General features: G+C 42.1%; 1 protein-coding gene across 1 annotated transcript in view; it reads left to right on the top strand.

Annotated features, from left to right (window-relative positions):
- SGCD (sarcoglycan delta) overlaps positions 1 to 27935 on the top strand; it is a 203764-nt gene that overhangs the window by 85926 nt on the left and 89903 nt on the right. The window contains exon 3 of the mRNA XM_077824280.1: positions 8216 to 8317. Coding sequence (XP_077680406.1) covers positions 8216 to 8317 — 102 coding nt within the window. The remainder of the gene's footprint in view (positions 1 to 8215; positions 8318 to 27935) is intronic.

Below are 27935 nucleotides of genomic sequence, written 5' to 3'. Positions count from 1 at the left end.
GCTCTCTCCAGTGCAGTGTTGTAATTGCTGCTTTGATTTTATATTTGGAAAAACCTGTGGGGAAAATAATCCATAAAATTCTAAGATTTAAAGTCAATATAAAGCCATGGGAGAATGCTAGACTCCTAGACGTGGAAGGGACCTCGAGAGGTCATCTAGTCCAGTTCCCAGCACTCGTGGCAGGACAGATCGTCCTATGGCTTAGTCAGAAGACCTGGGTTCTGTTTCTGGCTCTACCCACAGGGGAAGTCACCTGCCTTCCCTGTACCTCCTCTGTAGAATAGGAACAGTAGTAGCAATAAGAGAAATAGGGGGGTTCTGAGGATTAGTTCATTCATAAGTGCTTTGAGATCCACAAAGAGAAGATACTATAGAAGAAAAATGTTGTCTTTATTTGTTTTCTTAAGGCAAGATTTTACAAAGGCATCCAGCTCCCCTTGGAAGTTGACGTTTGTTGGGCACCCAAGTCCTGTTGGAAAATATCCCCCTTATTGTGAAAAAGGGGTGAGAGTGGCTAAAGCAACTTCCAGATGTCTACTGCAGAAAAATACCCATCTTTGATGAGTGTCCGGTGGATAGGAAGTTCCATTGACTAGATCCCTCAGCTACAAAAGATAAAATTAAAAACAAAATATAAAAAAACGCATAGCCTTAAAAAAACCAAAACACTTGAGACTTTAACTAGAAATTCAGCCCTCGCTTTCCATACAAGGCCCACAAGGAACTTAGCTTTCAGTTAGCAGCAATATAGAGCCTTTCCCCTACACTAACAACGTCATTTTGTAATTGGTTGTTAAACTGAGCTCCTTTCAAGCTAATAAAAGCCCTTTCTCAATCAGCAACATTGAACTGACATTTTTGTAATGCAGGATTTTACCATTACGGTCCCACTTTACTACGGAGCAGTCAGCAGCAGCAAATAGAGTTTTATGCCTGCCCATTAGAAGGCAGCGTAGAAAAAGAAAGGTGGTTTAGATGATAACGTTGATGTGAAAGTTTTCACTGTACCCTACTGAAGAACTGAACAATTTAAAGCAGGTGGTGTTGAAAAGATCTCAGACCTCGTTTTTGCCAAGGGTCAGCATGGTGAAATGAGATTTTAATACAAAGCCATTGCTCTAGGCAACTCTTGTACCAGTGCCAGCAGCATAGCGTCATTCATACTAAAAATTAGGAAATATTATGAGAACAAAAAAAAAACCCCAAAACTATAACTGAAACTGCCCACGCAGTTTCTTTTTCCTGCTGCTTTCCAGATAGCTGTATACATTCATGTCTGTATTTATTGCTTATAAATTTGTTTCTCCTATCGTAGACCTCAGTTCAGCAAAGAAACCATCTACAGGACAGTTCTTAAATATGTGCTTAACTTTAAGCACATACTTAAGTCCCATTGACTTCAGTGTCAGTTAAGCACCTGCTTAAGTGCTACCCTATATCAAGATGCTTTCTTGAACTGAAGTCAGATAGGTGTAGCTAATACATTTATTGACTTTAATGGGCCTGGAAGCTCTGATCCAGCAAAGCATTTCTACATGTGTTTAGCTTTAAGCATACGAGTATTCCCTTTGAGGTCAGTTATACTGTATCTGTGCTTCAGTAATTTAGTTGATCAGGACCTTGCACTGCTGGCTTATTACAAAACTTGACATAAGACACAATTGCAATAAGTTTACAGATCAGGCACTCCAGGGTTACATCTGAAAATCTTAAAAGAAAACATATACATGATCATCACTGCCAGCCAATCTAGCACCCATCTAGGGTGACCACCTTTTCAAAATGCAAAAACAGGACACATGGTCATCCCCGACCCACCCACCAGGAAGAGGCTGGTGCCGCCCCTGAGCCTTGGGCAGGTGCGGAGCGGCGCCTCGGGGAATCCAGAACAAATGCTTTTCTGGAGTCATTCAGACTGGGACTGGGACTTGAAATGTATGTTTCAGGACTGTCCTGCCCAATTAGGGATGGGTGGTCACCCGTCATATCATCAGCAGTGATTCACTGTCACTCAGTGTTGCATTATTTGTATCCCCCAAGGGACAGGAAGGCAGGCTGGGCAAATAAGGATATATATTTGTTACAGACATAACTTTCAATAGAGAAGTCAAGGTCTTTTTCATCCTGGCCAGCTTGCTACTGAGCAAGGGTCCATGAATTTTTATAGGTTTGGTTCAATATATGTTCAGTGTAGTGGAGTATGTATTTTAAGTGTCTTTTAAACCATGATTAACATGCTTATTAAAAACAAGTCACGCTAGCCAGTCTTTCACAAAAAAAATTTAACTATATTTTATATGTATTTTGGTATCTTTATATGATTGTCACAGTTGTTTAATTCTTTTCTAATGGAACATAAACTTGACTTATTTTAATTAAGTTATTGCCTGCCAGACTTTCCTTTTTTATTTGAAACTGAAATGATGACATTTGCATTTTTAGCCGTAACCCATGACTTCACCATGAGAAAGAGCTAGCCTTAATCAGGAATGATACTGTTAGAATCAGATGGTTAAGGATGGTAACACCTTTAGAGTTAAACACTAACGGCTGGGTCTAAAGGCCAATGACTTTAACAGGTATCTTTCCATTGTCTTCAATGGATTTGGATCAGATCCTAGAACACAGGGGGTATGTCTACACTGCAGTGTAAGCCCAAGGTTCAAATTCAGCCTCAAGCCTAACCCACCTTCTGCCTACACACAAATCAGTAACCCAGGACTTGGACCCAGTGTCCCAGGACCCTACTGCGGGTGGATGGTCCGAGCCTGAGTCAAACCAGGACCCAGGGCTCAAGCCCTTTTGCTCAGCAGTGTAGATTCAGCCCCACTGGACTCCTGCTCTGGCAAAAATCCCAAAAGTATCCCACAATCCCATGGGCCAACTTTCTTAATAGTCAGGTTTGGTGGACAGTCAGGTTTTCCCACACTGCACCACAAACAAAGGGCTTGAGCAGCCACATTTTGGGACAGTGTGAAGAGGTCTGGGGTCCGCAGAAAGCAGTGTAGAGACTGCAGCCCCAGGTTGGGACTCAGCCCAACAAGTCCTAACCTGGAGTAACACATGAGTGTAGACGCTCTAGCTGTAAGTCAGCAAACCCAGGGTCTGCTCACTTGAGTGCTACTAACCCAGGGTTTACGCTGCAGTTTAGACATACCCATGGTGTCTGATGTGCAGGGGTTTTGAGTTGGGGGGTGCTGGGAGCAAGGAGAGTTGGAGATGCAGAGAGGAAGAATACTGAATCGGGGCTGCGGTGAAAGTATCAAAGCATGGTGATGAGTGCCGCATGGTGGGAACTCGGGTGAAAAGGGCCAAGAGAGAGAAACATAGCAGCGAGAGAGAAACGGAGACAAGAGGACAGAGACAGAAGAAAAGAAAATGCATCTCATGAGTGTGAGTGTCACTGTCAATGCCTGAAGAATAACCATGTCAGGCACTAGACAAAAAGAAAAGAAAGACTTGTGGCACCTTAGAGACTAACAAATTTATTTGAGCATAAGCTTTCGTGAGCTAGAGCCCACTTCATCGGAGCATCCAATGAAGTGAGCTGTAGCTCACAAAAGCTTATGCTCAAATAAATTTGTTACTCTCTAAGGTGCCACAAGTCCTCCTTTTCTTTTTGCGGTTACAGACTAACACGGCTGCTACTCTGAAACCAGGCATTAGACAGCGGAGTTCTGGATTGTGTCTCGCTGGAGATGGCTGACCATGACTAGAAGGCTCATGGAAGATACCAGCTTGCATGACCTGCAGCTTTTGCAAATGAAAACAGAAGAGGCTGCTCTGTGAAACCCCGGAGAGCATGTAACCTCACTGAAATACCTATTTCAGGCACGTTTTTGTAGAACTTTTTTAGCATTACAAAGGGCAGTTCTCTCTCAAGGCTAGTCCGCAGATTCTCAGAGTGGGTCATCGTCTGTCTGTAGCTCCCTCCCACCCTCTCCCAAGTGCTCAGATGACAGGTTCTGAGGCTGGCAGAGAAAGGTCCAAGCAGGAAGCCAGGGCTGTGTTCCTCTTGCTCTGAGTCCCTGCCAGAGGTTGCAGAAGGAGAAGTTTGTGCTTCGTGCTCTGCAGCTGCCTCATCCGCCGGGTCTGAAAGGTTTAGTTTTGGCCGCCTTACCCCAACTGATGGGCCAGTTCCCCACCTGTTGGGAGTCTGACAGCTAGGCTGCAAATGTCTCAAAGGACAGCAGGAAAATGAAGAGGGCCCTTGCTTACATCCGTGGGCAGCAGCCCAGCACAAGGAAACCATAAAGAGGACTGGCTGAATCTGCCACAGGCAGAGCAAGAAGTGGCTGGTGAGACCCGACCGTACACCTTCCCGCAGCTTAGGTCTCAGAACCACCCCCCTTTCCTTGTTGGGGATTTTCAGGGGAGAAACCACAAATTCTCCCAGTTTTGAACACAGCAGATTCTGCAGACAGCTGTAGTAATTCCTACTCACTCAGAATAACAGAGCATGCCACTATCGAAATTTTATCTGAATTCTTCAGTGCAAACCTAATCATATTTCACTCATTTTCCTTTATACTTCTGCTTAAGATAAATGTACTCCCTTCTGCATCAACAGCAACTCAGAATTCATAAGCCAGCATTTTTCACCTGGGACAAGGAATGTAGCAACTTTCACTTTATTACCCATCTCTCATTCCCCTCCCTTCAAACAATCAATACAGTTCTCAGCATATGGCTCTTTTCAAAGATTGTGTACAGTTTCCATTTCAGAATGATATGCTAGCATTCCTTTTCACTGCCCTGACCCGGCTTTGTTCTGAAGAAATCTTGTCCTGGTAGAGAGTCTCTTTCCCCATTCCACTGCAAAATCCAGCAGCTAAGTGAAACCCTCTCTTTGCCACCTCAGTGAAATACAGGAACACCTGGCAAATGGCAGGCTTGGTTTATGCTGTTCCAGACAGCATTGCTGGGACATTTGCATGATTGTACTATATGTTTGATATTATCCCTCTAAAATCATATCTCCTTCTGCACCTTGCACTAATAATTCATACAAATCAGTTTGGGTTTTGCATGATCCCTTCTTCTTTATTAGCAATCCCCTTTCTTGGGCTGTCAGATGAATACACAATCCATAGCTGGAGAGGAAGATGTTTGGGAGTTGTGGGAGAAGGAGGAAATGTACAGCAGTGTTCTGTTTTATGCAGCTTAATTGAAGGACACTATTCAACTCAAAGTAGATTTTGCCTGCTTGGATTGTCTGTCTTCTCTAGTCACTCAGTCCTAGGGGAGTTGCAGAGAGAAGCACCCCATCCCAAGAGACCCAAAGATGCCATGGGGGACCCAGGGCAATTTATATATTTAAAGACCAATATAGTTCTTTCACCCTTCCTGATCCCCAAATTCCTGAGGCCAGCCTCACCTGTAACCCTCATGCCCCTCAGCTTCAATGTCTGTCATTGCCTCTCTCCCCACAGCACAAATGCCACCACCCTCCTCGTTCTTGTCCCTGGCTATTCTCTCCCAGCCCTCCTCTTACACCGAGCAGTAGATGGCATCCCTGCACAGAGCTACTGTAGGCTCTGTTCCATTCTGCTCCTAACCTGAAAGCCCAGGGAATGCCACCATCCCTTTGCTGTTATTGTCTTGCGTAGGGAAAAACAACAACATGAGATGGAGGCGAGATCAATTGGGAAACTCATTCCCAATGCGAGCACTCACCTGGACACAGAAAGAAACCTTCCCTTCCATTGGCGTCTCCCCACTGACTGACACACACACGGCACAAGATCTTAAATTAAACATCACACACACACACACACACACAATCACTTAGGAACTGGTTAGACACCAGATCTTAAATTAAACATCTGGAGACAGATCCTTTGCTAGTGTAACTTGTCATAGCCTGTTGACTTCAATGGAGCTAGAACAGTTTATACCAGCTGAGGATCTGGGGAACAGTCTTAAGGGACTATGTAGCCTTCAGAACTTCGCTTCAGGAAAGTAAACCTACTTGCCTTGCACTTTGCCAACTTGAGAATTGTTCTGAATGTTCAAAATGGCATTTTGCATTTAAATGTGGTATTTGATTATACATTTATATTGACAACCTCCTCTCACACATCTTTTTTTCTTCAAGATAATTACAGCTTAAATGAGCCTAAAAACCCTGTCTTAATAAAAGATCTGACTTTCTCTCCCAAGCTAAGATGAAATGTTTTTAACTTGGGCCATTTCTGCTGTGTTCTGATGTATCTGTATACCTGTCTCATTGTATAAAAGCCATAAGAAAAACTCATACAGAATTTTGACATATATTTTGTTTGCTATTATAGTTTGTCAGACATTTCATTACATTTTGGAAACACACAACTAAACAATTTCTAAAGGAAATAGACTATTTGCAGTCATCTGCTGGAGGCCTGCAGCCAATAATTCATACCATTTGTCAAAAAGATTTTTCACATCTAAGCACAAGGAGCTTTGGGGACGGTGTGCAGCTATCATGTGAGTAGGCCTAGAGCCTGGGAGCGCATTACAATGCTATGCTGGAGAGAAGATGAGGACTGATAGCTATGAAGATCAAATCTGAATGGGGAGAGCGTGGAATGTGCATTACTTCAGTAGTTTAATGCCTGATCAGTGGGATTTTGAGATGGGTAGTGGAAAAGGCAGGAGCCTCTGACAGATCAAATAACAAATCTGAATACATTGAAATAGAGGTTCAAATTATTTGCATTTTTTCCCTATGGAAGGAATTTGATTTATCTTGTTATTCCTTGCAATGCCCAGGGCTGGGTTTGCAAAAACAGAGGTGAGATCCACCTGCAAAAAATTGCCTCTCCCAACTCAGTGCCACTCTGGGCTGTATGTCAGGCTGCTGGTCGCAGCCAGGTGGAAGAACCGAAAGGATGCCACCATCCCTCTGCTGTGCCTCATCTGAGGGAGGAGGCAGAACCAGCACCAGATAGCGGTGGGATCAATGGAGAACAGGCAAGCGTCTTCACCTGGCAACACTTCCCAGCAGCCAGAAACTCTTCTTTCTAGCAGTAGAGCAACCCCGGAATTCCCTGCCATCCCCACCTTTTATCTACCCCAGGAAATTGCCAGTTCCCAATTGGATTAAATACCTGGGCACTAACTAATGGTCAGATATTGCAAACTTTCTAGGTCTCCTAAGTTAAGATTTTCAAAGCCACGTAGGAGATTTGGACAGCAATTTCCATTGCTTTTAAAAAGGAATTAATCATTTAAATCTCTCAGGCAACTTTGCAAATCTCATTCATACGCTTTATCTCAGCAACCAAAGCAGCTACTTGTAACCTGAGTATTGTTCTGAATATTGAAAATGACATTCAGCATTTGTATATTTTCTTAGCTGATACACTTATCTTTGCAATTCGAACTCCCGCACCCACACATACTTTTTTCAGGTAATTACATCTTAACCTAAACTAGAACACCTCTCTGAACAAATGACATGACTTCCAAAAGGTAAAGGTGAAATATTGTTAATGTAAGCCTGTTCTGCTTTCTTTTGATGCATCTGTGTTCCTGTCTACAATATAAAAGGTATGAGAAAAACTCATACAAAATTTGACACTGATAAAGTACTTTCCATAACTTTTTAAATAGCTTTCTTTCTCACTATTGTTTATAGTTTCAGGGAAGAACCAAAGAATTGCATTGCCTTTGCTGAACCATATATAAAATAAGAGAGAGGTCAAGTTACACAGTGCACTTAATTACAATGCTGTGACAGAAGTAACATAAGCGCATAACTACAACTACTGCGATTTGAAATTGTTTTTTATAAAGTTAAACCTCATTTTTACTAGTCTGATAACTGGAGAATTAATGTCTTTTTGTTCTATATGTGGACTCATCATGAGTGGAAAGGTAATATCAACATACGGACATATTACAGTGAGCAGTTTCATGTTAACATAGAATGTCACCTTATCATCTCTCTGTCTCTGAGCAGAGATGACTAGCCTAAAAGGGCATCTTTCATCTGTGTAAATGGTTTACCAGGGGGCATTGCAGATTGCATGGAATAGAATTTTCTCACAGAAATGGAGCTAAAAGGATAATACAAGTAATTGCATTATGCAATGCCTCCCAGTGTTTTACATGTTCTTCTGCACAGGAAAAAACTACAACAATAACTTCGCTTCAGTTTTTGACAGCCTCACTCGGGTATTTAAAAATCATAGCTAATAGGGTTTTTTTGTGTGTGCGTGTGTGTGTATTTCAGGATGGAATGGGGAACCTGAGAATCACAGAGGAAGGTCTGAAGCTAGAAGGAGATTCAGAATTCTTGAAACCTCTCTACGCCAAAGAAATCCGGTCCAGACCAGTAAGTTATCCAGAAAAGAGAAAGAATGATCACATTTCTGTACTCTAAACACTAGAAAATATGTCAGTAACAATGGCACCCAGCCAATTCACAACTATAAATTAGCTTGGCTATACTATGCAGGTCCAATTTGGGGAATGAGCCAGTAGAGTGTCTGTTGTGTAGTTACGTGCATTTTTGCATGAGGAGAAGGCAGTGTTGTTTGAAGAGCAGATAAAATGCTTCCAGGACATCTAAGATTTCAGACAGGCTTTTCTCCTCCTTTTGATGTAGGACACATATTAATAAGAAGTTCTCCTTGCAGAGTTCCTCACTTTTCATGGGTAGAGAGATGGCAGATAGTTGTGAAATCCACTCTGCAGTTTACTAGTTATCATCAATACTGCCTGAGACCACAGATGTGTGATCAGTACATGTGGGTCTGATTCAGCCACATTTAATCACCTTAAACTCTTTCTTACCATGGGCCCAATTCTACAAGGTGCTGAGGACTCAGCAATTTTTGTAATTACATGCAGCTAAAACTGCAAACGTGGGAAAATTACTTGAAGTCTAAATCACGAGGAACCCAAGTGTGATTAAAATAGCATCTTTATGGTAAAATTTAATTTACTGTCAGCTCTTACTGACCATCCTCATGCAACTTTGTTTAGCATAAGCAGCTTTGAAAGACTGAATAGGTTATATGCTGCTTCTGTTTCCTATTGATACTTCATGGAAGGCATCATACATCCTGTTTCCTGTTCAGAAATGTTAATTTGAATTGGATAGCAACTTCTCACTTGATGACAGTGGCAGATAGCTAATTAAATATTAACATCACTTTAGCTCTACATTTCAGTGGTCTTGTAGCAACTGGAACTTTTTGGAGTAATCAGTGCAACATCCAATACAATATTCAATTTAATTACTGAAGGTTGTAACCCCTTTAAAATGGCTGTTGTTTGATTTGTGTAATCATTCTAATTTAGGAAGAGAAGCGAATGAAAAAATATTGATATCTATAAATGTTTCCATGTGGAATTTAAAGGACGGCCTTAGAACCCTATACATGTAATTTCATTCACTTAGCATGTAGTACATGAAATGCATCATATAAATACATTTATTTTGTTAGATTTAGATTTTGGAAACAATATTTGATTTTTTAAGAGAACAAAGAGCAAGTTGCATTTATTGCTTCTGGGAAGTTTATTCTTTAGTCCTCATCATATTAATCTACATATCAGTATGGTAGAGGGACAAAAGATATCTTCTCATGTTAGTTGAGGCTATGACACCGGACTGCATGCTATGATTGGTGGTTTTATGAAGGCCAAACAGGAGGTAATAGAAATCCTGTGCGAATGTTACTTCCATAGAGGACTTTTCCCTCCTTCCAGTATATCGCTGTTGTTCTGAGAAGACTTTAGCTGTGAATCCAAAGGGCCTGATTGAAAACCCAGTGACGTCAATGAGCGTCTTTCCACTGACGTAAGTGAGTGGTGGATCAGCCTCACAATCTGTATGGAACTTTACCACATGAACAGATCCACTGACTTCCCATTGGAGTTGTGTGGGGGTGTAGCCAGCGCAAAATTTATACAGCTCTTTCCAACTGTCAGACCACATTCAGACCTAGTGGTCAGCAGGTGCAACTCAGGTGTCAGTGAAATTGTGCTTTCTTATGCCAGGTCTGAATTTGATTCACCATATCCAAGTGAGAAGCTGCTGCATAAGGTGATCCTTTTGGAATATATGCAAGAACTTCTAAATTACCAGAACTGTAATCTTGCGTATACTGGCAGTAGCTTGTTTCTGATCTAACCAGAGCATTCTTGCAGAATGAAATGTATTACTAATTATTGAGCTTGAGGAATATAGTAAAAACTAAGTGCTAAACTCAGTTCTCAGTTGCATCTCTGAAAATCAATAATAACTCCATTACAATTGAGTTACTTAGGATTTTCGCTAGTGCAAAATGTGGTTTTAAAAATGCACAGTGTAAGAGACAAGAACTTTAAATACTGGTGAATAATAAAACATGCCAGGACTATGTTAATGTATAATATTTTCATGTGTTTTAGTAAACAACCTAAGAGTGCAGTCTGCTAGCTTAGCTAATGGTTTTATTTATTGCTCATCTGACTTGCAAATGATGGTTATTTATCGTAGATGAAGTACAGCAAAAGATAGAGAATGATATTTCAGTGTAATTTCATCTAGTAGCATAGTTACAAAATCAACCCAGTGTTATCTGTACGTAGTAGAGGTCATGGGATCAGGCTCGTGGTGAGGGGAGTTGCGCTCCCATGATCTCAGTGAAGTTGTGCCAGTTCTCCATTTGACCGCATGGGTGAATCATAGAGTGCTCCCTATCTTTATGAATCTCTCTCTCTCTGTGGATAGAACAGGGTAATCCCTTTGGAAATTTCTTAGGGATGCATCTCAATAACTGGTGGTAGCCTCAAAAAGAAAAGGAGGACTTGTGGCACCTTAGAGACTAACCAATTTATTTGAGCATGAGCTTTCGTGAGCTACAGCTCACTTCATCGGATGCATACTGTGGAAAATACAGAAGATGTTTGTTTTTAGACACACAAATCACGAAAAAATGGGTGTTTATCACTACAAAAGGTTTTCTCTCCCCCCACCCCACTCTCCTGCTGGTAATAGCTTATGTAAAGTGATCACTCTCCTTACAGTGTGTATGATAATCAAGGTGAGCCATTTCCAGCACAAATCCAGGGTTTAACAAGAACGTCTGGGGGGGGGGGGGAGGGTAGGAAAAAACAAGGGGAAATAGGTTACCTTGCATAATGACTTATCCACTCCCAGTCTCTATTCAAGCCTCAGTTAATTGTATCCAATTTGAAAATGAATTCCAATTCAGCAGTCTTTCGCTGGAGTCTGGATTTGAAGTTTTTCTGTTGTAATATTGCAACTTTCATGTCTGTAATCGCGTGACCAGAGAGATTGAAGTGTTCTCCGACTGGTTTATGAATGTTATAATTCTTGACATCTGATTTGTGTCCATTTATTCTTTTACGTAGAGACTGTCCAGTTTGACCAATGTACATGGCAGAGGGGCATTGCTGGCACATGATGGCATATATCACATTGGTGGATGTGCAGGTGAACGAGCCTCTGATAGTGTGGCTGATGTGATTAGGCCCTGTGATGGTGTCCCCTGAATAGATATGTGGGCACAGTTGGCAACGGGCTTTGTTGCAAGGATAGGTTCCTGGGTTAGTGGTTCTGTTGTGTGGTATGTGGTTTCTGGTGAATATTTGCTTCAGGTTGCGGGGCTGTCTGTAGGCAAGGAGTGGCCTGTCTCCCAAGATTTGTGAGAGTGTTGGGTCATCCTTCAGGATAGGTTGTAGATCCTTAATAATGCGTTGGAGGGGTTTTAGTTGGGGGCTGAAGGTGACGGCTAGTGGCGTTCTGTTATTTTCTTTGTTAGGCCTGTCCTGTAGTAGGTGACTTTTGGGAACTCTTCTGGCTCTATCAATCTGTTTCTTCACTTCCGCAGGTGGGTATTGTAGTTGTAAGAATGCTTGATAGAGATCTTGTAGGTGTTTGTCCCTGTCTGAGGGATTGGAGCAAATGCGGTTGTATCGCAGAGCTTGGCTGTAGACAATGGATCGTGTGGTGTGGTCAGGGTGAAAGCTGGAGGCGTGTAGGTAGGAATAGCAGTCAGTAGGTTTCCGGTATAGGGTGGTGTTTATGTGACCATCGTTTATTAGCACTGTAGTGACCAGGAAGTGGATCTCTTGTGTGGACTGGACCAGGCTGAGGTTGATGGTGGGATGGAAATTGTTGAAATCATGGTGGAATTCCTCAAGAGCTTCTTTTCCATGGGGCCAGATGATGAAGATGTCATCAATATAGCACAAGTAGAGTAGGGGCGTTAGGGGACGAGAGCTGAGGAAGTGTTGTTCTAAGTCAGCCATAAAAATGTTGGCATATTGTGGGGCCATGCGGGTACCCATAGCAGTGCCGCTGATTTGAAGGTATACATTGTCCCCAAATGTAAAATAGTTATGGGCAAGGACAAAGTCACAAAGTTCAGCCACCAGGTTAGCCGTGACATCATCAGGGATAGTGTTCTTGACGGCTTGTAGTCCATCTGGTAGCCTCAGTTCATCTGCCACTCCTTTCCTTCTCAGATGCGTCTTTAATTCCATCATAGATCATGATTAAAAGCATCTACATTTTCCTTAGAAAGCAGAGCCTCAGGCCTAAAGATAGCAGAAGTTCTCCATTTAAAAGATACATTTAATTTTCATTATGGAGCCAGACTGCCTCCTCTTGGGGGAAAACCAGGGGTTAGGAAGAAGGAAAACCCCACAAGGTGTACAGGAACCCTTTGGCTGCTCTAATTTACACTGAAGCAGCTGTGGTGGTTTCAGAATAACTGAGCTGTAACTGGCTACCTGATGCCCCTCATCCTTTGTGCTGAGTGGTTGAGTTCAATCTGATGGCCTCTGGAAAGGTGTGCCACAATTTAGGTCCTGCCACTGAAATTGCACCCGAGCATAGTCAATAGTCTACACATAGCGCTGATGAATGTGATTTATCATGACTGAAGGGAGACATATTTGTGGGATCGCCTTTATGAAATACTGGCAGTATATTACTGGGCATCAGAGCATCACGGGCAGTTTCGTGAACACTGAGGTTGTTCTAGTCGTAGTTTTGAGAAACTAGTACTAATTTTGCTGCAGTGATGGTTGCATCCTTTAGCCTTGTTTTAAAGGGAAATGATAGATGCACCAGATTTCTCCAGAAGTGAGCAGAGCATCTTCAACTCCCAGCTGAACATATTATACACTAAACATTATTTTCCATGCCACTTGCATGGAACATGAGTATCTTGCTGCCTTTAATTAAGAAGTTAACTGGACCATGAAGTATTGCCTCAGTAAATAAAAGTGATTTGTACTTTGCCAAGAAGGTGCATTAGGTATCTTTTCATTTCTTTACTTGCACATAAATTATGGAGATTATTCAAAATTGGAAGGGTCATCTATAAGCCCATATGCAGCCCAGATTCATTGCTGCTTTCAAAAGGTAACTGTCTTTCTAACAGTTGTTAATTTATTGTGGACAATTGTGTGAACCATCTGCTTACTTTTCAAAATAAGAGAAATACACTTCTAGTGAAAGTTGCACATAAGATCACAAGTGTTAATTTTATGTGCTGGAAAGCAGTGAGAACGGTTTTTTTGTGGTCTCAATCTGCTGTTGTTTTGATTTGACTAGAATTTTAAAAAGTGAAAATGTCATACCTCTTTTGAGAAGAGCTGTTAATGGGCAGGGTCCTTGAAGCTAAGCTTTAGTCTTCTTTAATGCAAATTATTTGTTTTGTTTTGAGGTTTGCTACTTCCATGTCTACAGGCAATATATAAGGGAGTTTGGTATGTAATGTGCTTTATTTTCTGCCCTGATAATAACAGAAATAAAATAGTGTGCTAAGGTTACACAATAAAAGTATAGACTTGGCTGAGTAACCATGTGACAATTAGAGAGATGATAATCTCAGCATTGGGAAACAGGAAAAGATCTTCCCATGTCCCAGATTTAGGATTCACAAATGCTCATTCAAGAGGTAAAGGCAATTCGGTTTATGTTATTTAAAACAAGTGATGATTTTGTCTTTTACAGTAATCATTTCTAGTTAATATGTGGAAAATTAGATGCCAGTCCTGCAAATATTTATGCACGTGCATAACTTTCCTTACATGAGTAATACAGTTGAATACAACAGGAGTACTTATATGAGCAAAGTGTGTGTTTGCAGGATCAGGACTTATGCATTATAAAAGTATTGACCCCGACTCTGCAATCATATCCATATAGGCAGACGCTCATACCCTCCCGCAGCCCCAGTGGCTTCGCTGCGACTCTGTGCAGGTGGATCGGATCTGGCAAGAGGTCGGATTACAGGATTGAGCCCTCACCCTAAAAAAAGTGTGTCCATTTGTCACCCCTTAGTTACACCCATGCAACTTTAAGACACAATGATGTTGCACTGGTGTAAATGATGGCAGAATTTGACCTGTATTATAAAGTATTTTACAGATTATATTTTATCATTTTCATCACTGCACTGGAACACACAGTTCTTTTTAAAAAAAAAAACAATCCCAATCTTTAAAACAGTTTTAAACTATTTCGAAAAAATTAATTGCAGATTTTGAAAGCAAAGGGGTTAGTGCAAAATACAGCACTGCCATCTTGATTTTTATTTTCAGAGGATGCTTTGGGCCCTAATACTGCAAGCTGCTTAGTGGGGGAGGCTTTCTCTACCCATGCATAGTCATGTTGACTTCAGTGGCAGTCTGCCCATTCAGAGTAGCTTGCAGGGTCAGGGCCATGAAACATAACACTGTCAAAACTCCCACTGACTTCAGTGGGACCAGGATGAGACCCATTAACAACACCTGGGCCTGACCCTGCAATAGGAATCTGCATGGTGTGGGTGTCCACAGTGGCAGATCCAGTTTTAGGATTGGAACCAACAAATGTTTTCTCTTTTTGCTAGAGTTCAACCAGTTGTTGTCAATGCAATATCTTAAATAGCAGCTGCATACAACGTGATTTCATGCATTTTCCATTTCCATTAATGATTCCGTTTTCATTAGTAAAACTCTTCCCTAGGCCAACATTTCAATGATACAAGCTGTAAAGGAAGCTTTTAAGGCTGATAAATAATTATTTTGCACATGACTTGTCTCTCAGTGTACATGTTTGGAATGGGGAGGTGGTTTAAACTTCATAATCCAGGTATTGACTAGTATTATTTGCTCTGCAGTCAGACCTGCCCCAAAGTTAAAATTGCACATTCATAAACAGTAAAATATACATGTGGAACTAAACAGTGGCATGCACCCACAATGAGACATACCTGCCTCAGAGCCAAAAACACATATTTATAAGCACTAAAATACTAATTTGGCTTAAAAAGCAGTGTCCACCCACAATGAGAGGCAAGTGCAGATGGCAAGATAATTGCAACTTTCTGCAGTCAAGCTGTGGAGTTAGAATTTAGCCTTTCAATTAAGGCTCAGATAGCTCGCACAAAAGGAAAATGTTTACAGAAAATGTATCATCTTCCTTTCTCAAAAAGAAAAGGAGGACTTGTGGCACCTTAGAGACTAACAAATTTATTTGAGCATACGCTTTCGTGAGCTACAGCTCACCTCATCGGAAGCATGAAGTGAGCTGTAGCTCACGAAGGCTTATGCTCAAATAAATTGGTTAGTCTCTAAGGTACACAAGTCCTCCTTTTCTTTTTGCAGATACAGACTAACTCTTCCTTTCTCAGTGTTCACAGGACAAGAAAAAGGTACTGATCTAGCTTCCTAATGATTAAGGCCCTGATCCAGCAAAGCATTTAAACACAAGAACAGTCCAATGAAGTCAATGCAAAGCAAAAAAAAGGGGGGGGTTCATTTCACCCCCTTAAATCATCAATTCCCCCACCACTTCCCATCCCTGAAATCCCCCACCACCCAGCCAACACTTAAGTGATCAATTCCTCCAGTGTGGACATGGGAAGCAAACTCTTAAGAGAACAAATGGAACTTGCATTGTGCTCTGACAGGTCAGTCATAAGTGCTGAGAGCCCTCCGTTGACAGTGCTTTCATGTCAGGTGCTTGATCTTTAGATCTAGGGGCCATCAGCGGCCATTTTGGCTTATGAGGAGAAATGCATTCTCTCAGGTAGTCAGGATCCTCACGATGAATGGCAAAGCCATGGAACGGAGTCTGAAGTACAGTATCCCCTGTAATGACACAGTCCGCCGACTGCTGCCCGCCTCAGTAAAAGTCAGGTAGCAGAAGTTGCCAGAATATTATTTAGAAACCTTGACAAAAGGGCGAATTACCAACTCTAACAAAGTGAGCTCTTCTCACAGCCACCCCCCTGGCTGAGGCTATCAGACACACACAGCATTGTCGTGTGTGTGTATTTGCTTCAAGGCAACACTCCAACTGTCTCTTTCTGTTCAGTCACTTCAGAGTCCTGTTTCCCCACTAGCTATCAGCGCGGTAGAGATCAAGCAACCAGAAGCACCAACATGACAGACAGAAGCATTTAATGCAGTAGCAATGTGAACTGCAAGAAGTGTCGGCTCGGCACAAGCACCAGCAGTTGATGCTGACTCCTCATTGCCATGATGTGTGGAGCAGGTTCAGCTGTGCAGAAGACAGTTCAGCAGTCAGCTGTATATGATTCCTCCCCTCCCCCCCCCCCCCCGATTTCCGTTCTCAAGTAGTGAAGTCCGCAAAACGGAACTTCAGTCTGTTTGCTGGGGCCAGAACGCAATTAGCGGCACAGGGATACCCTACCTGCTGAAGAGCTGGACGATCAAGATGACTTTCACAGCGACAGTGAAAACTGTGTCCTAAATGGATACCAGAGCTGGTCAAAACATTCCAAAATTTGATTTTTCAAGAGAATTTTAGATGTTGGCTGAAGGAATACTGAACAGGGCATTGGACTTAAACTTTGTTTTGCAGATTCCCCTTTCTTCATCTATTCAGCTGCTGCAATGACTGAGCGATCCCTGGCAGTTACATGCATGTGCTAAGGGGAAAATAGGCTTCTTACATGGCTTTGTCCATCTTTCTAATGCTGTGCAAGTCCCCAGAAAAGACAGAGAGAAGAAGCTCTTCCATAAAATCCTTTTCTGAAATAATTCCACGGGTTACATTTTGAAGTAAAGTCTCACTGAAGCATTTTGAAAAGAATTTCATTAAAGGTTGCTAACATGTCATAAGCTCCCTTAAATGGAAGGGTAATGGCTCAGAACATTTGTAAGCTTTTTAATTTCATGCAATATGAGCAGCATAATCAGCACCTGTTAAGGTCAATCAAGTGTGCCAGGTTGGGCTATCTACCTTGGCATTTGTCTGTATTTTCATAGTGGGCACACCTCTAAACAAACACTTGGAACAATGTGTTTGTACTTCTGTTGTGCTAATGATAGTGTGTTGTACAGCAAAGAAACACCTGCTATGACCACTGCAGAAGTATCTGAATTCATAAGTCGAATAAACGCTTTTAGTCAGTGACTTCTCTTTCCATTGAAGAGAATTAATTAACATCCGCAAAAGTCAGACATCAGGGAGGAGGAGACTGAAGGAAAACTTCTTAAACAACTCCCACAATTTGGCTGATTCATTTCCTTCCAGTATAGTGAAATATAACAACCTTGTTTTTTTATTTTATTTCCCCTTTGGCTGAACTTTGTGGTTATAAAATTAAGGACTTGCACCACAGCCTACGGGCCAGAGGCTAAGTTTGGACTAGGTGCTAACTGCTTCGTGGATTTTTGCATTGCATCTCAACCTCGACCCAATAAACTTCTCAGCAGGTCTGCTACTGAGCCTCTACCAGGGAGAGGACATTAGCTGTGTGGAAGTGTGTAATGGTATTATGTTTCCTCTGGAACTAAGTTGAAAACCAGGTAGTCTCATGTTGCCATTTGAGTTGTGTGTCCTGATACACAATAGGGATCATAAAAAGTAGATACATACTTGATTTAATTTATGCTTACAAAAAAAGGACATAAAATATTTATTTTTAAGTCAAATGAGAAAGTTGCTGAACAGAATGAATCCTATTTCAGTGATTGGTTTGGACTTGGATTGGACTTTATTTTAATGCCTGATATTTAATGCCTTGTATTTATTTTAATGCTAGATATTCATGTCTAGTGTCTGGCATTCATGTGTTAACCCCTTTGTAAATTAACAGGGGTGGTGCCATGCTTCTCACTTTTCTCTGCTATCTTTTCATTCCTTGTCCTTAGCAAATTTGTAGAGTCAATACATCGTTCCTCGCTCTATTTTCTCTCTTCCGTCTCCTATCAAAAGCTGTTTATTTCTCTTAGACCATCTGATTTCTCTGTAGATAAGACAGATGAGTATTTTGGGCTACCTCTTGCTTAGTTAGTAGCATTGGGTGGAGTGACTGTTAAGAGAGACATTGGATAGGCTGTTGGGTAGACACAGAATGGGACCAAACCCTTGGATCTTATACTTTGGGATGAAGTCTGGAATTCTGAGTCCAGGACCAGATCCATATTTTGTAGCTTGGGTCCATCTCACCAAACCATAGATTTGCAGAGAAGCAACCCTTACAAAGAGTTGAGTCAGACTCCGAGCTGCTCAGAGCACAGCCTATGCTGCGGCAATAGGCTTCATTTCTTTCTCTCAAGGGCAAAAACCCTGAGTTTAAGGATTTATTAAGTCTAGACATCTACATTGACAAACAGGACGTGGGTTGCTTTGGATATACTTGAATATTAAAATATCCACTGTATTACTTAACATTAAAGAGTGATGGAGCTTAGTGGATTGTGAAGAGATAGAAGTTAGACACGTAGACACATGGAAATTTGGACAAATAGAAATAGGGACAGAGATTATACAGAAATATAATCATATTTTCTATGGATTTTCCTTAGGCTGTGATGTTTTTGAAAGCCATCATAGCAAAAGCTCATGCTCTCCTTTCAGAGGACAAAGACTGTTCCCCCAGCAGTTCTTTTTCTCAGAACTGTCTCAAGAGCAGAGCTGCACACTTTACAAAACAGGAGTTATCGGATTCATCGAACTGCACTGACATTACCAGGCTCAGCTAGATGTGGCCAGACTCACAGATAGTTCAGTACTTTACTTTGTAACAGGAAAAGAGAATCAGACTTTTTCTGGCACTCATTATCAAGTGCTTTGCCAGCCATAAAAATTACACAGGTCTTGCTAGTCCCTGAGGGATGGAAATCAGAGCTCAGAAATGAGGGACGCAATTAGGATAAAATAAGAACCATCCTGAACTCTCACTCTTTTGAACAAAGTCTTTTGAGCTACTTGGAAACATTTGACTAGCTGTACTTGAAAGAAAAAGCACCTTATGTGTTCCTTTGTGCTTCCCAGTCCTGGATGGAATAGAGTTATTTTCAGTGTCAGCAAATGGTCTGAATCTGAGTCTCTAGAAATCTTACTGAATCTACCTGGCCCCTTCTGCCCTTGTATCTGGAAACACATCTCAGGAAGGAACATTGTTCTGTGCAGTTTTTAAAAGAACAGTGCTGTAATGCAATATGCCGCAGTATCTGAATGCTGTTTGTATGTTATCTGATACTGTGGTCAAAAGACAAGACTGTGGGTCCAGATCCAACAGGAGAGGGGCATATATTCTGGTCTGCAAGTGAATCAGTGATTTAAGCCTCTCTGCAGTTACACACTTAAGCACATGCATACTTTAAGGATATGAGTAGCTTCACTGAAGTCATAGAATCTCAGGGTTGGAAGGGACCTCAGGAGGTCATCTAGTCCAACCCCCTGGTCAAAGCAGGACAATCCCCAATTTTTGCCCCAGATCCCTAAATGGCCCTCTCAAGGATTGAACTCACAACCCTGGGTTTAGCAGGCCAATGCGCAAACCACTGAGCTATCCCTCATATGCATAGTTAGGCACAGGTATAAATGCTTTGCTGGATCAGGCAATATTATTATTATTTACATTACAGCTGCACCCAGAAGCCACAACTGAGATTGAGGCCCCATAGTGTGGAGCTCTGTATGAACAACCAGTAAGAGAGATACCTGCCCCAAAGAACTTACGGTCTAGGCAGATAAGACTGACAAAGATGGAAGGGGAAACAGAGGCAGAGATAGGTGAGGTGGTTTGCCCATGGTCACATGGCAGATCAGTGCTCCATCTGCTGGATCACACTGCCTCACATGGGAAGCAGCATTAGTGTAAAACTAATTAAAAATAACATACTAAAAAGTGTTTAAGTCAAAAAATGGCTCTTTTGGAAAATGACAATTTTCATTGAACCATTTTGTTTGTTTGTTTCATTCTTGATTTTCCTATGCTAACTTCTGAGGCAAAATATAGCCTGTTAATTCGTTTTGTTTGACTAGTTACAATCCTATATCTGGTTATATTTGATTTTGTTTGTAACCCTTATGGTTAAAAAGCTAGTTGGTTTTCCATGACTGATTACACATAACTACACTTCGCGGTGAGATAGGGCCCCATTTCTCCTCCACAGGGGCATAACCTACACAGGGGGGAGAAAAATCTACGTGTTTCAACTCACATTCTTCCATCAGGGCAGGGATGCTCTTTGCCTGGAATGAAAAAGACGGAGGCGCCACTATTTGAATCCACGGCTTCCCAAGTATCCTGAGTTTCGTCTGCCATCAGATCCCACCCCCGGGCTCCCTTAGGTAGAACAGCATGGGCAGACTACCTCTACCCTTGTCCCCAGAGCTTCTCCTCCACAGGACAGAAGCATCAGAAGAGGGAAAGGATGGTGCAGTGGTTAGAGTGCTTGGCAGAGCCCTGGGATCAATTCCCCGCTCGGCCACAGACACCTCATGTGACCTGGGGGCCAGTGACTTAATCCCTCAGGATGTCAGTTCCCCATCTGTGAAATGGAAATAACAGCATTTCCCTACCTCACAGGGTGTTGTGATGATAAATATAAAGAGCACTTGTGAGGCACTGAGATACTACAGTGCTATAGGTACCATAGATCGTTTGGGGGATCATAGCACATAGAGGAAGGCAGCCTTGGGCTGAATTCATTTGCATTTCTTTCATAGAATCATAGAATCTCAGGGTTGGAAGGGACCTCAGGAGGTCATCTAGTCCAACCCCGTGGTCAAAGCAGGACCAATCCCCAATTTTTGCCCCAGATCCCTAAATGGCCCCTCAAGGATTGAACTCACAACCCTGGGTTTCGCAGGCCAATGCTCAAACCACTGAGCTATCCGTCCCCCCCAGATTCTTGGGGGCAAGAATCCAGAGGAGCCAGCCAGGCTGCCCTAGAGGGGTTTGGTGAAGCCAGGGAACTTGCCACAGTAGTAGAACCCCTTCTCTAGGCACAGGCTTCCCTTATCAGCCCCCTTCCCAAACATTGGGTTTCTTTGTATGTCTAGAACTTTGCTGTATAAAATAAACCACCATAATTTAATTATCGACAGAGATAATACGACAAGAGACCCACAAATTGTGACAACTCCATAACCGGACTATGTGGAAACAATTCAACAATAAAAAGGAAGAAAGGGACTCAAGTCAACAGGCCAAGGGCATTAAGAGCTAAATCTCTGAGGTTATGTACAGAGAACCCAAAAAGGATAGGAGAAGAAAAGTAACAGAACAGATCAGAGGGCAAACAAGCCTGGTTCTGAATTACAAAAGGCTGCTGGCACTTAGGGAGAGGAGTATATCAGGGAGATTTTAACCCTGTTCATTTGGGTGGGGAAACAGATGCAGAAAAGAAGGCAACACAAATAGAGTAATAAAGAGAGGAGCTGAATAATAATGAAAGAAAATCCAGCTGAAGAAATTCTTCCCACAAATTTCAAAACAGGCCTCTCTCGAGAGACACCAATGCTAGCCATAAAAAGCAGTCTTTCCCTGTTGTATCATTAAATGTTGCCTAAATACTATTGCAAACCTTAAAGTCACTCTGTGGAAACCTTCCTCAGAATGAAGAAAAGGAGGACTTGTGGCACCTTAGAGACTAACCAATTTATTTGAGCATAAGCTTTCGTGAGCTACAGCTCACTTCATCATCCAAATTGGTTAGTCTCTAAGGTGCCACAAGTCCTCCTTTTCTTTTTGCGAATACAGACTGACACGGCTGTTACTCTGAAATCTTCCTCAGAATGTTCTTTGTTATGCTGTCCCATCAACAGATTTGATTGAACGCATTTATTTCAAACACTGACTTTTCAAAATTGGCTTTTAACATGACAGATAAATTCATTTGCAAGAGTCTTCAGGTCTGTAGAGTAAAGCTGTGAGAGTGAAAATGACCTTCCATTTCAAAGGATCCCAGAAAGCTTTCTTTCTTTCTTTCTTTCTTTCTTTCTTTCTTTCTTTCTTTCTTTCTTTCTTTCTTTCTTTCCTTTCCTTTCAAAGGCATCTGCAGCTTTGATATTGTGCCTGCAGTTCTTTTTCTCCCTGGGTGAGAATATAGCACCCCGCGGGATATCCCTGTTTTAAATGACAGTGGGTGTGTCATCGTATATTTAATAAGCACAAGCAGTTAGGATCTCAGTTCTGTACCTCGAGTGAAAGACAGGAGCACCAACAGAACAGAGCCCCCTTGTATCTAAAAGGAGAACTGGTTAACAACTGATTCAGAGGGAAAAGTGTCACTCTCTGAATCGCCCACATCTTTCTTTGCAGCACTTGGCTTTTCCTTCAAAGTCTCCTACCCAAATACTAAGCAGGCTGAGCCCTTTCTAGTTGATGAGATCTGACAAGATCACAGCCTGAGGTGGTACACCTGAAGATTGAGATGTGGTTTTGGTAAGGAGGAACCTTGTAAAACATCAATACCTTAAAGGAGAGAAATAAATAAAATTACTGACAATCAAATTGATTGGAGAATAAGATAGAGGCATTTGTCTGATGGAACTGGCATAACTCCCTCGTTGGGAGTCCCAGTTCTTTTTCTGTTTCCCTTCCCTTTGATTATGTCTACTCAGGGGGCTGTTGACTGTTTGTTGTTTTTGTGAAAGTTAATATTTCATGTTTGGGGTTTTTTGTGGTGTTTTAGAAGCATGACGAGTGTATAATTGTTCAGGGCCCAGAACTGCAAATAATGGTAGCTTCTCTTTATAGTAAAATCGTTGCTCTCTTGTAAACTTAAGTGAAACCATGTGTAGGTGGCTAAATAATACACTTACAAAAAAGAGTTGCTTTAAAGACCGATGAAGTGAGCTGTAGCTCACGAAAGCTCATGCTCAAATAAATTGGTTAGTCTCTGAAGTGCCACAAGTCCTCCTTTTCTTTTTGCGAATACAGACTAACACGGCTGTTACTCTGAAACCTGTCTTTAAAGACCAAGACATCCCTGCTGACTCCAAAAGGGCTAAGCTGGGATCACCACCTGGCACTATAGAACAAAGACAGTCACTGGACTCCAGGCAAATTTTCTTTAGTAGGCAATTTGAGAGGAGCCTGTCATCATACTGCAAATATAGGCAAGACCAGTGAAGTTCTTATTATTTTAGTTTAATATAGTGGCTTGTTCGAGCTGTTTTGATGTTGGTAGGTCCTGAATTAAAACCTGTGTTGATTTCATCCTTGGCAGTTTGTAAGATGAAATGAGCTGAGACTTCATAAAACTTTGCTAGCTTATAGCAACATGGCGTTTCATCAACCCTCTGAGTTGTCTCTTATAGGATCTCCAGGAGTTGCTGCAATGTGGTACGGGTGTGCAGATAGCACAGACATGCCGTAGAATCTAATCTTGGTGGCTGTTGAGATTGTTTGCTAACTCTTCTGAAAACCCGAGCGCAGAGCTTGTGTGGATTTATTTTGAGACCTTGGTGTCCTGAGACAAACATTGTGCTCCTGGGGTAGATATATTCAGAATACAGCTCCTTTGATCGGTCTGTCAGGCTATCAGTCGTAGCTTTGTGTTGGAGCCAGCAGGAATCTAACCTTCAGGTATTTTAGGCTGATGATTACTCTGCAAGTCAGGTTTGGACAGAGAATCTGTCTTTCTGTTTTCCAGCTGTACCTTCTCATAGGTCAAAATTCAATCCTCAGCTCATCAGAAGTTTTCATAATCATTTCTTCCTGGTTTACAAAGATTATTGTTAAACGGGTTCCCATTAGTTCGGTCCATTTCGCTTCTCGTCTTTGCAGAGCATCCTTTGCTGCTACACTGAAGTAAACTCCAGTGAGACACCATATAGTGCAAGGGCACTTATATTGTCAATGTTGTTTCATTTCATGTTTACTTTCATTTAAAGCCAGGATATTGCATCTACTCTTCTTATTCATTAGGGTACTGATCTTGTGCCATGCTGCAGACCTAAGATGCTTAACTCTCTTTTGCCCACATGCTCCCACTTGCTGACTGTAAACTGACCATCGCTACATGTTTCCTTAAGAGCTTGTCTGTTTTTATAACTTACTGGTCTTGATGTCTTTACTCACTTGAGAAACCACCAGGCTCTTTTCTCTTCGCAGATTTGCCCATAGTTATGCAGCATATTGTAGACATATAAGGAGGATGAAGCAGAAGAGGCTGGTGGGGATATGCACCCCCCCAAAAAAAAAAAAAAAAAAACCCACCCAAATCCCACCGTCCTCTCTCTTGGTTGAAACCAGTGATCTGTGATTTCTTCCCTGATCAGTCATGTTCCTCCAGGGTTTTGATAGAACCCAGGAATAAAAACACCTGGTGTTCTGTTTAAAAATGGATGTAACCCCAACCCAAAGCGTAATCCTGGACCCTCTACTTTCATGTGCTTCCCCAACATCCATTTTTCCCTTCCCAGGCCCTGATCTCCTTAGTCAGCTCTGCAGCCCCCTACTCCTGAATCACCTGCCCGTCAACTCACTCTCAGCCTTGCCAGCCAGCACTTTCCTCCTCTGCTGTGCATGGCCAGGAACAGCTGCCGCTCTTCTTCTAAGCCAGATGCACCCCCCTCACCCCAAAACAGCACCCCAACCCCAATGCCTTGTTCGCCTGTTGGTGAATGATTTGTGTTCACTTCTCAGCCATGCATCCCAGGAACATCCTGCTTCCGTTTCCTTTCCTTCCCCACAGCAGCTCAGATATCTAAGAAGACTGAGTGTATGTTGAATGGCAGTAGCTATATGCAGCTTCTAATCTCCCCAGAGTTCCACCGTACTGCTTACCTGCTTGTTTCTCTGCACATGCATCATACTATTTGCTCTCAGAATATTTCTGCAGGTAACTTTGGGATTTCTGGGTCAGAATGCCCAGCATGATTTCGCCACTCTACCCTGGATTAATCCACTGGTTAAAGTGGTGCAGCCAGCTGTCAGCTACAGGACTGTATCTCTGTCCCCTTTCTGATCTCCCTGAGTGCATCCCCACAAGTGCTAGGGGTGGAATTTTGCAAGTTTTCCACTCTTAGATGGGGCCCAGGGCTACCGTTCTCCATGTAGCAATCATTATTATCCTGCGGGTCTGATTGAGTTTGGACACCTGCTTTTCTTCCTTTCCAGAACTGTGACCGGGGTAAACAGAGTGACAAAACGGCCTTCTTAACCCAAAGTAGTGTTTGTTGTAACCATAGCCACCAAGCATCTAGGGGAAAATGGTTTTAAAGCAGTCGTCTATATGCATGTTTACCTTATATAAAGGCTCTTGAGAGAAGGTTCCTTTTAACCCTCCCAGAATTATTTTGTTCTCCTGTGTTTGTAGGCCTTTTCCTCTCCTCGTCAAAAACACTTTTGCAGGTTATCTGGAGAGGAGGCAAAATCATCAAAGCTGGTAGTTTTGGTATTGTTCCTTAATTCTTAAATGTTTGCCAAGAGGTGACTTGTCTTGACCCATTCTATTCCTTCCTGCCTGCTTTCCCACATAGCCTGCTATTGAGTTAACCCGAAACATGAATACAGTAAACATCCCAATAACCCAGTCAACATACAGTATTTATAGATTATTACAGCGTAGCTCCAAGTTTGTTAGACCAGCATATCACAGTTACAGATGCTCAGAGCCACTAATAAAAGCTAGAAGTTGAGTGAAGACCAGAGTTTTAGGTCATTGGGAGAGCTCCGGGCAGGGACGTAATGGAGAGGGAAAGTACTTTGAGCCCTTCAAACCTGTTTTCCAGTTAGATGCCCATACTTCGTTCGTTGTCTGCTGAATCTAAGACTGTGGAGTGATGTGAAGGAATGCTGGCATTATGATGGGAATTATAATTGGGTTTACTGTCCGTGGACGTTCAGAAGCAATAGAACCTTAACATTTGTAAGCAATAGATAGAGGTGAGCATGGCAGTAGATAATCACAAAAGTGAAGATGGCCATACTTACCTCTGTGTCTCCCTGCTCTCCAGGCTTAATACAGTTGCTTGTGCGATATAACTGCTTTCTTTGCAGGGCTTCTTCCTATTGATTCTCCTTGTGGATTTAAACCATTTGGGGATTGGAACAAGACTGCAAGCTGGGTCTGCATCTTAGTCTTTTTTGGGTTTGATTGTGCACACAGTAATTCCATCCTAGAGACGTTAAAGGTATACGGATACCCTCCCTGCACAGCTAATGCATATATTCGATGTAAGCATGCAGGTTGGATCAGATAAGTTCAAAATATAAACAATAAAGTTTTTCCTTTGGCAACGCGCATTTAATTTGGATCTGTCTCCTAGGAAGCAGGATACATGCTGACCGTCTTCAGCATGCTTCATAAATGCTGTACAACTGCAACTGTTGAGGATGATACAATCCCATAACAACACCATCTGCTCGTTCACAGAAAACTTCTCGGAGTTGAAAAATGTGAGGTGTTAGTCATAATTAGGCGAGTTGCATGCTGTGATCAGTGATTGATTTGGTTTCTGTTACCAGCTAAGCCACATATGTCTGTGTGTCCATAAGTATTGTGTGCATAGCAGCATACTGATGCAGATGAATCAGACACTCACGAATTCCCTTGCCCGATCTAACCATATGGAAATGTTTTCTGTTCTTATTAGTAGCAGTAGTAGTCACATTTCAGTGGCATCTGAGAGGGATTGGGCGGGGATAGTCTTGTTATGCGTGTGAACAGTGCCTAATGCAGTGGGATACTGATCGCTCTCCGGGGCCTCGAGATGCTATCATAATGCAAACAATAACTAATACTAATCATCATAATAGTGAAGCATTACTAGTTCCGTGTAGACTTAATCGTGTCTTTAAATATATTTTATAGAGAGAGAGAGTTGGATATGTTTTATTAAATAGCTTTAGAGATGTTTAACAAGGGAAATAACTGTGCCTAAAAGACCATAAAACGAAAACAGATGAACACCCGGTCTGCGCACACACCTTGAGTAAAAGTTCTGAGCACTGTAGAAGCTATATAAATAGCTGATTTAGAATATTTGGAAAGCTCAGCTCTCTCTCTGTCTCACTCTCTGATGCACATTGATAGTGCCTTTGTTTCACTGGGAGATCTGTCGCCATTAGATTCAGAATGTAGCTAGCATTGCCCCAGGCAATGGATAGGTTATATCTGAGTAGTACAAATCCCTGGTCCTCCTAGTGTAAGCCCCATATACATAGTGGGATAAAACCATGTCCTAGAGTACCATTGCAGGTTTTTATTTCTGAAAGAGAATTCAGTTTAATCAGCGTGTTCAGGGAATTCTTGGTTGGTTTCTGCTACACAGTGGTGGTTGCCTAAAAGTGTGACCACTCTCTGGAGAATGTGGAAGGACTACCATTCTGTTTGGGAATTACCTTGGGTTTGTTTCATTCAATTTGTGTCAAAAAGAAAAAATCCTCGATGATGCGGTCGTGGGTTTAGTTAGTCATCAGGGTATATTTGAACCATGCCCACAGGTGAGTTCTGAACGACGTACGTGTTTGAAGCATGTTCGGAATGGCTTGGTCATTCTCCAGATCACATCGCAGTCTGGCTCAGGTTCAGAGGTGCTGCTGTCTCCAGAGCATGTATTTGTCTGTGAGCGGCTTGCTTCTGGAACCCTGGCTTCAAGCATGCGTCAGTGCCAACAGCTTTGCATTCCAGTCCAGGAAACACACCAGTGCTGCAGTTCAGCTTTTACCAATAAAGGAAATTTCCTGAACTGCGTAGCAGTCTTCAAAGGTTAAAAATGCAGA

This window comes from Eretmochelys imbricata, chromosome 8 (genome assembly GCF_965152235.1).
Source record: "Eretmochelys imbricata isolate rEreImb1 chromosome 8, rEreImb1.hap1, whole genome shotgun sequence".
In the NCBI taxonomy this organism is placed as follows: domain Eukaryota; kingdom Metazoa; phylum Chordata; order Testudines; family Cheloniidae; genus Eretmochelys; species Eretmochelys imbricata.
This window is presented reverse-complemented; position numbering and strand designations above follow the sequence as displayed.